The sequence below is a fragment of the Eurytemora carolleeae genome, unplaced genomic scaffold (assembly GCF_000591075.1).
Source record: "Eurytemora carolleeae unplaced genomic scaffold, Eaff_2.0 scaffold760, whole genome shotgun sequence".
Taxonomy (NCBI): domain Eukaryota; kingdom Metazoa; phylum Arthropoda; class Copepoda; order Calanoida; family Temoridae; genus Eurytemora; species Eurytemora carolleeae.
Genome location: NW_019396648.1, coordinates 81,478 through 97,336, shown reverse-complemented (window position 1 = coordinate 97,336; position 15,859 = coordinate 81,478). Strand labels below are relative to the sequence as shown.

Here is a 15,859-nt window from a genome sequence, read left to right as displayed (position 1 = left end):
TTTTTGTTTGTTTATTCAAGGATAGTTTAACGAGAACAACTTCTAGAAAAACACAACTTTAGACCCATTTTTTAAATAATTAATTAATAATTAATTATTTTTACTTTTTGCGCAGGTTTCTTTGCCGGTATAGTTTTCTAGATTGTAAGTTTATGATAGGGGGCAAATCAGTTTATTAATTTCAACGACCATTAAAGTTGACGCATGTTTAAAAATAATTACTTGATTAATGATAAATTACTGCCGGACATGAAACCTTGATTTTAAAGAAACTTCAAACGAATTGGCAATCCTCAATTCGCTAATTAGTAATTAAGCGCGCAAAAACTGCGCATTAATCCGTGCTCAACTCAAATATTTTGAAATATTTCAATGCCAATTTTCTGGCGTTGGACATGTTAATTTTTTAAACCACCGCCGTATTGCAGTTTAAAAATGAATACATTTGTAACGCTATGCTTGCGGCTCTAATGTCGAGGAAATAAAAGTTCTCAATAATTTGAATTTGAATGGAAAGATATAAAGGTATCGACTCAAAGTTAAGTAAAACGTTTCTCTGAATCTTAATGCTGACCACAACCTGGATAAAACTTGCCGTGTATTCAATTATACCCAGATATCATGAACCAACACTGAAATATGCAATATCTATCTGAACCTCCTATCTATATCGTGTATTCAAGTATTCCTAGATATCATGAACCAACCCTGCAGTATACAATATCTATCTTTACCTCCTATCTATACCATGTATTCAAGTATACCTAGATATCATGAACCAATCCTGCAGTATACAATATCTATCTTTACCTCCTATCTATACCGTGTATTCAAGTATACCTAGATATCATGAACNCCAACACTGAAATATGCAATATCTATCTGAACCTCCTATCTATATCGTGTATTCAAGTATTCCTAGATATCATGAACCAACCCTGCAGTATACAATATCTATCTTTACCTCCTATCTATACCGTGTATTCAAGTATACCTAGATATCATGAACCAACCCTGCAATATACAATATCTATCTTACATCTCAAATATTTAAATACATAAGTGGGGAATATTCAGTGATATCAGAACGAAGGATAGGAGGATAGAGTTTGTTCACATTTTATTGTAATCTATCAGTACAGAGCAGGAACTAGTTTTATTGTAAACAATACCTTAACGAAGATTGTAAACAAGGTGAGGGCAAACTCATATGCAGGACAAGAACTGTTTTCAAAATTTGGTTGCAAGAAAATCAGTTCTTAAAATAGATGAATATGTATATTTATATTAAGTTCTAAATCTACTTAGGAATATGCTACCTAAAACGGTAAATGTAATATATCTAAAAGGATATCTACATACGGTATGAAGCTATCTATACCACATATTTAGTAAGCCTAGGGTTGGCAATATTTTACAATCCTAGAGTGCTCACCAAAGATAATAGTGTACTAGAGATGGGACAACAGGTCAAGAGCAAAGTGTACAATAGATGGGAAAACAGGTCGTCAGAACACAAAATGCGCAATAAAAATACCAAATACACAATGTATTGTACACGTTTAAGGAAAAGAATATCATAATGTTTATCTGTCTATCATTTACCCATTTTAAAAATTTAGTTTACTGCAGTGTTTACGAGATTTTGTAAACATATGATACAATACGGATAATATCACTGTCCGATCTAGCGTAATCTTTTATCTTTGATGCAAAAACTAGAGAAGGATTAAAGCAGGAAACTCTAAAGTTGCAGCAGGTTAGGCAGGTTTATGTTCAGTAATAAACTTTATATGTGAAATATTTCAAATGTCGCGCAATCATATGTTTTATGCCTGAAGGTTTCATGAGGGAAGGGTAGAGCATGGATAGGGTAACCATACCAGGCCCGCTCTCCAACCCTCTCACTAGACTTAGATCTTCTAAAATATAAAATATGGAAATGAAATATGACGATGATGAGATGTTTGAGATATATTTTAAGCTGGATTGGAAAACTAAGAAACTCAGCTGAAAGAATGACAATACTAGATAAGTTGAAAGCAGAAAAAAATGAAATTTCGCATACATTTAGCTTGTCGTTTTTCATATTTAGTTTGTCATTTTTTATATTTAGCTTGTCCTTTTTATATTTAGCTTGTCCTTTTTATATTTAGCTTGTCCTTTTATATTTAGCTTGTCCTTTTTATATTTAGCTTGTCCTTTTTTATATTTTGCTCGTCCTTTTATATTTAGATTGTCCTTTTTAATTTAGCTTGTCCTTTTTCATATTTAGTTTTTAATATTTAGCTTGTCCTTTTTTATATTTTGCTCGTCCTTTTATATTTAGATTGTCCTTTTTATATTTAGGTTGTCCTTTTTTATATTTAGTTTGTCGTTTTTATATTTAGCTTGTCCTTTTATATTTAGCTTGTCCTTTTCTATAATTAGCTTGTTTTGTATATAATAATAATGAAAGGGTTAGAAATAAAATGGATGACCTAGAAAAAATTGAATGAACAACCTTTTCTGTATTGAAATATTACCCAACCAAGTACATTATTTGACTGGTTTTAATCTCGTGTCTATATATTTATCTAATAATTTATAAACCTAGAATACCGGGTTTACAGGGACCGGGTTCAACCTTTTTCCGCCTTCATAATTCATAACTCCACAAAAAGTAAAGATTAATGTTGTGTCGATACAAAAGAGTAAACTCAACCCTAACCTCATACATTTCAACTTTCAGTTTTACCACAAAACCATGTGCTCATGTACACCGCGGGGGATTTAAACTAGAGTAATAGAAATTCACAATGCTTCGCATCAATTTTTACGGGATAAAAACCTACATGCAAGTTATGGAATTATATATTTAAATATTTGTGATTTATTCAATCTAATCAACAAAGAAAGGAAGAACCAAAAAAGAAAACAAAAGATAGAAAATTGTGTCATTTTATGAAAATTTTAATGTTCTGTTTTAGACTTATCCTTAATCAAAAATTCGTTTGGGGAGATTTTTTTAGAAAAATGTTAATTTGGAATTAATTATTAGGAAAGCTTTCGTTGAGGAAATTATACTTGAAAAATGTTCATTTGAGAAAATATACTTTTGTGGAAATGTTCATTATTTGCAATTATCCTTAAGAAAATTAAACTAAAGAAGTCGGCTTTGGGGCGGGGGGGGGAGGGGGCGAGTTTAATGTAAGAAATTAAATCTTTAAGAACGTAATTATTGGTTTCAGATATTTACCTGGTTGAGTGTCTGCAGGAACAGTGGGTTGGGAAGTTGAATATCTCCGGAGCCGTTGGGTCTGGTTGAATCTTACCATGGAGAATAAGATTCTTTAGAGACTCAACACGTCCTATCCTCTTATCTGGAAAATAATCAGGGATTGCAACAATAAAAAAATGTCAAATTTTCATCCAACAAAATTTGTTGGAGTTCTGGAGCCAAATTCAAATTGTTTTCAAATTTTTATGAATGAAAATTTTAATCAACAAAATTTGAAGAATAATGCTACTAAGTTGAATTTTGCTGCAGTGCTCCAACACATTTTGTTAGATAGAAATTTGGTATTTCTTAGATTGCGGTATTATTGAAATATTGTTGTATGAAAAACCAAGCTAAAAATCAAGTGTCAGAAATCTTCAAAACTTTAGAATGTTCAAATTAAAGTTTACGAAAATTACCCCCCCATCCCCTTATTTTCCATATTTTGTTTCTTTATTATTGAAATATTGTGAATACGAAATTTAATAAATATAAATATGTGTTAGTTTGTGTGTCCTTCGTTAATGTTGCTAAACAATGCTATAAAATAAATGAAAATTTTGCCTTTTATCTGAAACCTTGAAATTTGTTTCGTTGATCATAAAACCTGCGGATTCCCAGATCTTTGCACACATGGAAATATGCAGTTTCTACGTAAAATCTGACCGCGCCTAAGTCTTGGTTAAAAATTGCAGATTTACTGTGCACTGCAGTGTGCACGGAACAATGCACACTATATTAAAATGAAAGAACATAATTACATCGTGTTAGAATTAATTAGAGTGTTTATTTTTACAAGTTTTACCTCAACTAAACATTATATAACGATAGTTTCAAAATTGCTTGAGTTTAAAAACCAGTCTCCCATGAAAAAAGTAAGGTTTGTAATGGATGCGTTGTTAACTCTATATTATTTAATTGTCTATAAATAGAGTAGTTTGGACACCTGGATATAGATCAAAGTACAGAATTTCATGAGAATTTATGTTCTTTTTAAAAAAAGTCTGTTCTGATTGTTTGATCTCGATATCCAATGCGGGCACTTTCAAATTTTAGGATAAATGCTTGCTCCCACAATTAAAGTTATACTTGCAGGGTTCGGGCATCACAAGATATCAAAAAAAGAATTAGATTAATCCCTAGGTCTGAACAAGATGGAGATCGATCAATGCTTGATTTCGAGATTAACAATATAAAAGTTTTTATTTCTTAGCATTACTTGTCATTTTGATTATTTAAACGATACAATTGATTGTTTTCTATTGAAAGATTAAATAAAAGGATTCTTTGAATCTTTAAAAAAATGTTGTCAGCTGAGACATTTCAATAAATAGAACTGAAAACCAAGATGTACACGCTCTCAAGCAAAAATCTAGCATTATTTAGCCAACTACTCCTTTCAAACATGAGCTATGAAGCAATCACGTTGCAATTTTGAAATGTGTATTTCTCTATTTCTCTAGGTCCACAATTATGTATAAGTAAGTTTGCGAGGTAAAACAAACGACTAAAATTTGAAATCAATGATTTAAATTCAAAAGTTTTATTATAAAGATTATATTTACGAATTCAAATTCCAAACCTGGATTTTCCTCCTTAGTTCTGGTTCTAGATCTGCTCCGGACCCGACCAGATTTAGATTCTAAACTCAGGTTCAATTAGTCTTCATTGTTCTTAGTTTTGTGAACATGAGAACTCATGGTTTAGCAAAACCAATCTCAGACTTCTTGTTTATACCGGAGCTAACTTATTTGTTAAATATGAATTGATGATGAATGGAAGGCTTTATCAGATACAGGGTTTCAATAAAAATGGGAATTAAGTCACGACTTTTTTAATTTATGCATCTACTTAACCTTTATCTAACTGTTGAGGTCAAAATAAACATCTAAAAAATTAAATATTTTGCAAAGGAATTGACTCTTTGGAACAAGATCAAATATTTAAACCTCAATATCTTTAGAACTCGATGTTGTAAACCTTTGATATTTCAAACTCAGATTATTTGATCCAACAAAATTCATAATTTGAAATATCTAAGGTCTGCAACATTTGGTTCCAAAGACATAGTGATTAGAAAATCAGCGTTTGTGGCAAAGACTCAATTCCTTTTCTTATCTGATGTTTATTAAAATTTTGCATTTTTCTTTAATAAAAAATGTTTTAAAATGTGGTTTCAAGGATATCCAATGTTTATTGAGACTTTGTGTACATTACACGAAAACAAAGATTTGATCAAATTCCGATGAAAAGCAATAACAATAAAGTTTAACATCCAACAGCAGTAATTTACAACCATCAACTTCCACAAGAAACAATTAACAGTCATGAAACTTTAATTTTGACCAAGAATTGTTTGTTTTATCAAACATGAGCTGGAACATGAGCTGGAACAATTGAAAATGTACAGGGATGAGAATTCAGAGACGTATTGCTGTGTAGTTTTTATTTCTTCTATTCATTGTTCCTTACTATATTAACTTCCAGATTTGTTTACCAAATTAGTAAATCCCAGCATGAGTACCCAGCGTTGCCCAGGGTACTCGTATTTACTCCTGCCGTTTACCCGCACTTGGTCGTAAATTACGATTTTATATATTTTTCCCTATAAAAGTGGACCCACGCAACTTAGAAAATCTCAAACCTAAACTAAGAACATTCCTGTGGTTCTGCCAAGTTCCCCAACCAAACATTGAGGCAAAAAAGTCAAGGGGTTCATGAGTTATGATCGGACAAACAAACAAACGGAAATTACATTAAAGACTATTTACAAAGCAAGAGTTTCCCAAGGATTTCAGAATCTTCAAATATTTAGTTCGAAAAATGATTCTGAGAACTAAAGAAAAGAAGGGTTAGCAATCCCTGTTCTTTACTTCACAGCTGTGAATTGTAAAGCGTAGGTTAAGTATAGCTAGATATATATGTCAAATATTGTCTAATGATGTATATTGCGTATCTGTTCTTATTACAGTTTTTGTGGTGTATGAGCTGAGAGGAGGACATTAAGCCTGAATTATGAATGAATAATAGTATCCGGAGAAACTGTGCCTTCACACCAATATTTCTACTCGATCTAGCAAACCCAGAAAAATTGAAAAAATTGAAATATTAGAAATATTAAAAACTTGGAAAAGAATACTTCGTGAAATTTCTTGTAAATTATCTTTTTAGACAATCTGGTGAAATTTTAGAAATCCTTGAAAATATGAAAATTTGTCAAGGAGACAATTGAAAATGCATTAAACGTATACTATCCCATTAACGTATTTGTGCAAAAACCCGGCTATACATATATTACCAATACATTACTTTTATGTTTTCTCACACCAATAAAATCCAAAGTGTTTAGATAATATATATATATATATATATATATATATATATATATATATATACTTAAATAAAATTTCACCGAACTGTAATAAATCAAGTTTGTTTTGCTCAAACTAATGGAACAACGATTAGGTTAGATTAAGCTCAATTTAGTAGATGAGATTGACGTACAGCATAGTACCCAAGTATTACGACGGCCTACTGCCTGAAATATTGCCTGAAAAACTGCCTTGTTTGTCTTGAATATCATGAATTATTTGACAAGTATATTTACGTTGTTTCCTTCATAGATATCATCAGAACACGACACGACAACTTATTCTTTAAACTTAGGAATCATGGTAGGGGCGTGGAAAAGAATGCAGGGGTGAGGGGGGGGGGGCTGGGGAGGGGGCGGCACAGGGGCAGGTCAGAATTGGAAGGGGGAGGGTGTGTCACAAGTTGCCAATTATTGCACAAATGACGGAACTGTAAGCTTGCTCCTCCAAGTAAAGATGTCAATATCCAATTTACAACACTATTCTTGAAACCTTTATCTGATCAATTATGTGAAAAAATGTTTTTCGAGGTTTTAAAATGTTTAATTCTGATAATTTCTCTATGTTTTCCTTTAGTATAAATGCGCAAGTCACTTTTATAGAAATATACCACAATTGAAAATTATTCATACATACACTGTTAAAGATACCCTTGTGAATCGAGCATTGCCATTTTTTAATTGAGGGTCATTTGAAATTACGTTCACAAAAATGAACTTTATGGTCTATAAGAAAATCTTCCAAAGATTTATGAATCAATGTATATTGTGTATTGTGTAATGATGAACTCAAAGTTATGATTAAAGTTAATTATAAATCAATTGATGTTGGATTAAATTGATTGAGAACTGCTGCTGGTTATATCTGCTCCAGGTTCCTAATATCTTCAATTATACTCAATTATATCATATTAAACTATTGAGGAATTTTCCGGAAATGACCCACCACGATCTTCCACACCCACCTCCCTTCACCCCCCACCACCTTCCCCTTGTTTCCCCTACTCCCCCCCTTTAACCTCTCTTCCAGCCCACCTTCAACCCAAGACCTGGAGAACCTCGATAGTAATTCATATTTGATATATTCGTGCATATAATTTAGGTAATAAAGGATTGGATTGAAACTTCGGCACTTGATCTATAGATAGATAGATAATTAGATTGATAGACACCAGTTCTATTCAAACCATCCCAGTATCCTTGATATACTGGATAGTATACAGATATGTCAGGGATAGGGTAGGGATAGGGTAGGGATAGGGTAGGGATAGGGTAGGGTATGTAACCATGAAAAGATAATGCAGAATGAGTTGGTGGTAGCATGAGTTCCATGAGCTGATACAATACAAGAGAATCTGCAAACTGTCATCTTCTCAATCCCTGTCACTGATCAAGGTCTAAGGTTATCTAAGCACTGCAAGCACTGCATTGATTTCATGCTCTATACAATTATGCAATTTTGTATATTTGAGAACTAATAGAAAATTCAAATTCATTGAACATGAAAACTCTGCGTGTTGGAAAAATCATTATAAAAATAATGCACGGATATATAATACGGTAAAAACATGTTTATGTTTCTGTAAAATGATGGATTTGTCACAAAAAATGTAATCAATCCTTGCACACAATATTAACACGGAAACATTTAGTTCAAATGTTTAATTTTAGAAAATGATTATGATTTTTTTTGTACAAAAAATAACCTTCATTTAGAACAATTCATCATCAAGTTTGCTGTGTATAATTTTATGTAAATATTTTGAAAATCTAATTTTTTTTTATTTCCTGTAACTTCTAAGTATCATCACATGTCCCTGATTATGACCATTATTTGAATGAAACAACTACAAACATCTATTAAATTCTAAAAAATTTGTTGGTTTCAAAAATCGACACTTTGCCGTCTTTCCAGAGGGGAGTTTAGATCCTTTTCTTTCGTTGAAAGGGACAGACCGGCTATGTAAGGTAGTTAAACAATATTTAATATAAAATGGTGGCGGATGAATAATGAATAAAAGATATAAAGCCCTCTCTTTATGTAAAGTAAGTATGTAATTACGTTCTCCTCTCGGTTGCTTAACAACGTATAATCTCAAGTAACCCTTAATTCATAAACGGGCGTGTTCGATTCACAACGGCAACCATTAAAACTTTATCTCAGCAACAATGAGAAATATATTCCCGTTTTTCTTTCTGGAAAAGTACGAATATCTGATAATTTGCTACTTTATCTCTGACACGTAAATCTACATGTAACTTTAAGAGAGAAACGCAAAGAAAATAGAATATATATTAGAGGGGAATTTAGAGAATCTCTCGGTATGAATTTTTTCAGTCCCTTTCAGCCTGAAAGGAAGTTCAAAGTGTACAAATCATGTAAATGTTCATAAATTATATGCAGCAGAGTACATTAATACAGCATGTTCCCTAGACTATCCATTTCAATTTCGAATTTTTTAAAGCTGTTCAATAAACTTTATAATGAATTAGGTGAATAAAAAACATCATTTGATTTATAGTTATAACGGAAAATCATCGTTTGTAAAGTGAAAGGCATAGAGTCTTTGTGAAATGATCATTGGTCAATTATGAAACCAGTCTATTTCATAATTTGGTTTTTTTTAATATTAATTTTAGATTTTCTATAAAATGATATTCCAGGGCCCAAAAAGTTATATAGTATAAATATGTGAAGTACACCTGCAGTATGGAAACAGTACAACAAAATGGCCGATTTACACTTTTTTCTAGTAAATTCCCCTCTAATATATATTCTATTCTCTTTGGAGAAACGTCACAATTAAAGATTAATAATTTTCAAGCAGAAATAAAGAATTTATCATTCATCCTTTAGGGCATCGTTGAGTTTCGGACATACCCCTCACTAACAAAGGGTCACTTAAAATTTTGTCTACAGTCCCTTTGAGATAAAAATGGCGACTCCTTCAGTTTATCACGTACCACGTGGTTCATGAATTTGAATTGTGTACGCGGCATGTGTGTATCCACTCAGTAAACCTTTTGTAATAATAATATTCGCCGGAATTATGCAAATTCTCAAATTTAGCAAATCACCCGGGGCTTCAGGCTGGCTTGCAAAATTAAGCAAGGGACTCAACTCCCCGCACTAATTATAAAATGCGGGTAATCATCATATTAAAATGTTGCTTCTCTGCTATATTGTTTTCTTTATTTTTGCACAATAATGGATTTTTTAATTTTCTTGTCTTAAGAATGTTTCAGGCGGTTTCATTAATCAATTTGATAGAATTAATTATATATTAATATAAATATTTATCATGGTCACTAAATTCCAGGTCATCCCCCCCTCTCCTTCTTAGCCTTAGATCAATTTCAGCCCAAATCACACACACTTATTATGTCAAGAACGAGAGCAAGAACGAGTATAACAATCAAAGTAGGAGTAAGAATATAAACAAGAATAAGAAAAAATATGAACAAAAGTAAGAGTAAAAATTTGAACATAAGCAAGAATATTAACAAAAATCAGGAGTAAGAATTTGGACAGAAGCAAGAATCTTAACAAAAATTAAGAACATAAACAAGAGTAAGAACACAAACAAGAGTAAGTCTATGAAAAAAGTAAGAACATGAATATGAGTAAGAATAAGAACAAGAGTAAGAACTGAACAAGAGTAAGAATATGAACAAAATAAAGAATATGAACAAGAGTAAAAATATGATCATGAGTAAAAATATGATCATGAGTAAGAAAAAGAACAAGAGTAAGAACACAAACAAGAGTAAAAACACAAACAAGAGTAAGACTATGAAAAAACATAAGAATATGAACATGAGTAAGAATAAGAACAATAGTAAGAACTGAACAAGAGTAAGAACTGAGCAAGAGTAAGAATATAAACAAGACTAAGAATTTGGACAGAAGCAAGAATCTTAACAAAAACCAAGAACATTAACAAGAGTAAGAACACATACAAGAGTAAGGATAAGAACATGAGTAAGAACTAAACAAGATTAAGACGATAAACAATAGTAAAAATATGAACAAAAAGTACAAATATGAACAAGAACAAAAAAACTCAATCAAAATAAAGCAATACAAAAATATAAAAAATACCTTTGATATGAAGAGGAAGGTTTGGTTGAGCAGGTTCCTGCCAGGGTTGCCCAGCTATATATGGATTAGAATACTCCGGTAGGTACGGAGCATTCAGGGAGTAGGATACAGAGGGAGTTCTAGAGTACCTGGAGTCCAGGCTTCCACCCTTGTTATATCTCCCTGATCTACCCTCCCCAGATACATTCTACAAAAAAGTATTGATTTTTCTGACTGAATCAAACTGAGTTTTTTTTTGAAGAATCTTTATAAGATTAAAAAATCAGGCTATATTTATTAAATTGAACATAAGAAAACTTTTTATTATAAATCTGACCTTTCCATCCCTTAATAAAAAAGCTTACCGAAGGACCATCCCATCTTCCACCAGACCCTGATGGGTCTCTCCGTCCTCCAAGAGAAGTGTCCCACCTCCCTCCACCTCCAGGGGGTGTGTCACCTTTTTTACCCCAAATTCTCATCATTTCCAAGGTCCAGGGTTCCTCCTCCTGAAACATTATTAATGCGTGACTCTCTGATCTCAGTAATTGATATTCCTAGCACGAACACGGTCTTACGCGATCCATCTTCCCCGGTTCCACGGTTCTACGCGATTCATTTTTATCTATTCTATGGTCTTGCGCAATTCATTTTCACATATTTCATGGTTCTACGCGATTTATTTTCACCTATTTAATGGTATTTCGCGATTCATCTGTACATATTCTCTGGTTGTACGCGATTTTTTTTCCTATTTTATGATTCTACGCGATCCATTTTCAACTTTTCCATGATCTTACGCGATTAATCTTTTCCTTTTTTATTGTATTACTTTATGCGATCCATTTTTTTGCATGGTTCTGTGCGATTAATATTCCTTTTCTATTGTTCTACGCGATTAATCTTACAATGTTATTTGGTTCTACGCGACTTTATTCCAGTATACTATGGTTTAGTTCGATTAATACTCTTTTCTATAATTCTACGCGATTATCTTCCACTACTTCATGAATCAGTGCGATTAATACTCTTTTTCTATATTTCTACGCGATTAATCTTTCAATATTATTTGTTTCTACGCGACCATCTTTCCCTACACTGTGGTTCTGTGGGATACACCCTCTCATAGTTTTTGGTTATGTGCGATTCACCCTTTCCTATACGTTATGGTCCCACGCGCGCAACCCATCTTTTCCTATTCTGTGGTCCTACACGATTCTCTTTACTCTATCTTATTAATATGCGATTAATATGCGATGAATATGCGATTGATCTGTGCAATCCAACTTTTCTATCTCTACACAGTATTCTTCAAGATATTCCGCAAGTATATATTTTTTTTGAAATCATCTAATATATTATTGTTGTCAATGTTATAAAAAAATAAATGAGTTCTTGCCACAAACTCGCAGACCTGATATCGCAGACCTTTGATATTTCAAACTATGAATTTTGCTCTATCAAATAATAGTTTTAAGCATAAAAGGTTTACACTATCAGGTTGCAAGATATAGGGATTAGCAAGGGGTTTCAATAAAAACTTAACATTCAATGTATATCTTTTAAAGAGTTATATGGTTGGTTGGATTTGCAAAAAATCATTAAATATTTTAGTTGAGATTTTCCCTTGATTAATGTTTGTGCTGGTCTTGAAAATTATGAAAAATGACCAGAGCAATTATAAACAGTGCACTACAGTTTCCAGGCAATTACTTTTAATTATTATCCTAGTGTTTCAGGGATGAATTTCTACAATAAATATAAAAAAAAACAATGATAATAATGATTATATAATAAAATTATAACAATTTACGATATGATATATTATATTGAAAGTTACGTAATATTTTGCGGCATCTGGGCTCGGTTCCATTTAAAGCAATGAAAATCAAGGGAAACCGGAGATTTTAATCTTAATCGATTTCAAATAAGCTTAATCGAAATATAACAAAGCAATAAAGAAAAATCAATTATGATTGGTTACTCGAGGAAAGCATACAAAACCTTATGTATTGTTAAGAAACAATAAAAACTTTAAAAATGGCGATAAGACAAGGATAAAAATTTTTATCAAATGCTTTTAAATCTTAAATCTCCCCATCCCNATCTCATTTTTCGAGATCTTTGAAATTCCCGAAACCAGAACCAAAGAGAATCGTTTTCTCAACCTGAACAACTTGAGACAGAATTTTACATCATTCTGGATGCTCCGTGCCACTGCACACGCCAAAATTACTGGATGCTCCGTGCCACTGCACACGCCAAACTACTGGATGCTCTGTGCCAATGCACACGCCAAATTACTGGATGCTCCGTGCCGCTGCACACGCCAAACTACTGGATGCTCCGTGCCACTGCACACCCCAAATACTGGATGCTCCGTGCCACTGCACACGCCAAACTACTGGATGCTCCGTGACACTGCACACGCCAAACTACGGGATGCTCCGTGCCATTGCACACGCCAAACTACTGGTTGCTCCGTGCCACTGCAAACGCCAAACTACTGGATGCTCCGTGGTGACACTGAACACGCCAAACTACTGGATGCTCCGTGCCCCTGCACACGCCAAACTACTGGATGCTGTGTGCCACTGCACACGCCAAACTACTGGATGCTCCGTGCCACTGCACACGCCAAACTACTGGATGCTCCGTGCCACTGCATATGCCAAACTAATCGAGATTAATGTTTGATCTCCTCTTTTTCTTAATCTGAAGATCATTTCAATCTTTATTCAATATCCGCAGTGTACTTTTATCCTGAAAGAATAACTAAAAAGAAGGGATTAAGCATTGATCCTCAAATAAAAAGTGCCGTTAGTGGATATCGAGATCAATCGATCGAGATTTTGAGGATCCAAAGAGGTCGATAATGAATGGTCACTGACTAAATCTAATCTGAACCCCGCATATAAAAAATCTTCTTTAAAATAATTTCATGTCGTCGCGTCTTCGCCTTCAAAATGATTGTGAGTAAAGAAATGAAAAGCCAAGTTTCAAACATTATCAATTGTTACAAAATGTGCCTAGTAAAGTGAAGTACACCCGACATGGAAATTTCTAGTCCATTGTCTATTTATTTGAGAACACTGCAGTATGAGAGGCATTATGCCTGTATTTATGACTCTGTAAAAACTTGCATTTTTATTTAAAGAGTTTGTTTTATGACATGCTTCCGAACCATTCATTGAAATCATAAATTTAAACTCAGATTTTAGACGCAGCCCGACTTCTATACTGCTGTATCTCCTGTATCGTATTCCTAGCTGTATTTTCTGTATTAGATGTCTAGATGTATCTCCTGTATCGTATAAAAAGCTGTATCTGATATCTGATTATATTTCCTGTATCTGATGCTTAGAGCAGTATATACTGTATCGGATATCTGGCTAGCTGTATTTTATGTATCAGATGCCTTGATATATTGAGGGGTTGAGGGAGTTAGCAACTTTAAATATTTCAGGTTTTCGTGATATATTGAGGGGTTGAGGGAGGTAGCAACTTTAAATATTTCAGGTTTTCTTGATATATTGAGGGGTAGAGGAAGGTAGCAACTTTAAATATTTCAGGTTTTCTTTATATATTGAGGGGTAGAGGGTCAGGTTTTCACTTTTCTTATATCTTGACGGGTAGAGGGGGTTAGCAACTTTAAATATTTCAGGTTTTCTTGATATATTGAGGGGTAGAGGAAGGTAGCAACTTTAAATATTTCAGGTTTTCTTTATATATTGAGGGGTAGAGGGAGGTAGCAACTTCAAATATTTCAGGTTTTCACTTTTCTTATATCTTGACGGGTAGAGGGGGTTAGCAACTTTAAATATTTCAGGTCTTCTTGATATATTGAGGGGTTGAGGGAGGTAGCAACTTTAAATATTTCAGGTTTTCTTGATATATTGAGGGGTTGAGTGAGTTAGCAACTTTAAATATTTCAGGTTTTCTTGATATATTGAGGGGTTGAGGGAGGTAGCATCTTTAAATGTTTCAGGTTTTCTTGATATATTGAGGGGTAGAGGGAGGTAACAACTTTAAATATTTCAGGTTTTCTTGATATATTGAGGGGTAGAGGGAGTTATTAAATTTAAATATTTCAGGGTTTCTTGATATATTGAGGGGTAGAGGGAGGTAGCAACTTTAAATTCTTAAAAATTTCAATTTTTATGGGTTTAGGCAGTTTCCTAAAGGTTATGCTTTAGTTCTAGGTTTCCTCGTGCACAAATTTGCATAAAAAATATAAAAGAACTAGAGTCGGCTTAAANGGACTGCAATAATAGAGTGAATATTTTTTCGGGCATAGAAAGAGTAGGGTGAAGGGGGGATAATTTAGACTTATCGCTTTTCCCTCTATCGTACTCATTTAAAGCAAATACCAACAAATTCCCCATGACGATTAAGAAACCCAACCCCCCCCCCTCCTCGGGAATAGGAGAATTGCATGCAAAAATTGTATCAATATATATCTGTTATGGTCCATATAAGAATATACCACCCTGCAATTGGAAAAAAATGTGCAATCATATACTTTGGCCAGCTTGCACGGGGTGTAAAAGCAAATATTTTTGACCAACAAATATAAACTTTGATTGTAGGATAATGAGTTTTTAAATATAATTTTATTTTCTGAATTTCAAACTTTTCCGTCCAATTGAAAAAAAATCAGAATTTCTCCTGATTTTCTAATTCCAATTCCAAACAAAAATTGAGAAAAAAAAACACTTTAATAACCATATTTAAATTAAATTGAAGGGAAAATTTGACAATTAAATTAATTTTTTTTAAAGGTTTGTTAAATTAATGGATAGTAAAATATGAGCTTAAGTAAAATATGAGCTTAGCTTGTGAACTTTAATATTTTCTCTTTGAGCTTGACATTTTATGACTTTAATATATTCAAATTTGCTCACATTTTGCATATTCTTTAATTACTCAATTTATATGCAATGACGTATATGAACATTGAAATATCAACCTTTTATAGATAAAACTCAGCAGAATACAACTTTTTTGCAGACTTGCAAATACACAGGGCAAACTTAAGTAATCTTTGCAAAAATTATTCCCATAAATATATTAATTTTCAACCCTGTCCTCCCATAAACAATTACCTACCTTCTTTACTCTTCCCATAAACGTGTAACCCTCTCCTCCT

General features: G+C 32.9%; 1 protein-coding gene across 1 annotated transcript in view; it reads right to left on the bottom strand.

The window, feature by feature from the left end:
* The window catches only part of LOC111706865 (uncharacterized), a 59,430-nt gene that overhangs the window by 18,573 nt on the left and 24,998 nt on the right, over nt 1–15,859 (bottom strand). The window contains exons 3-7 of the mRNA XM_023479798.1: nt 11,076–11,219; nt 10,732–10,918; nt 4,842–4,901; nt 3,239–3,362; nt 1,836–1,922 (exon numbers count right to left, since the gene is read on the bottom strand). Coding sequence (XP_023335566.1) covers nt 1,836–1,922; nt 3,239–3,362; nt 4,842–4,901; nt 10,732–10,918; nt 11,076–11,195 — 578 coding nt within the window. The 5' untranslated portion in view covers nt 11,196–11,219. The remainder of the gene's footprint in view (nt 1–1,835; nt 1,923–3,238; nt 3,363–4,841; nt 4,902–10,731; nt 10,919–11,075; nt 11,220–15,859) is intronic.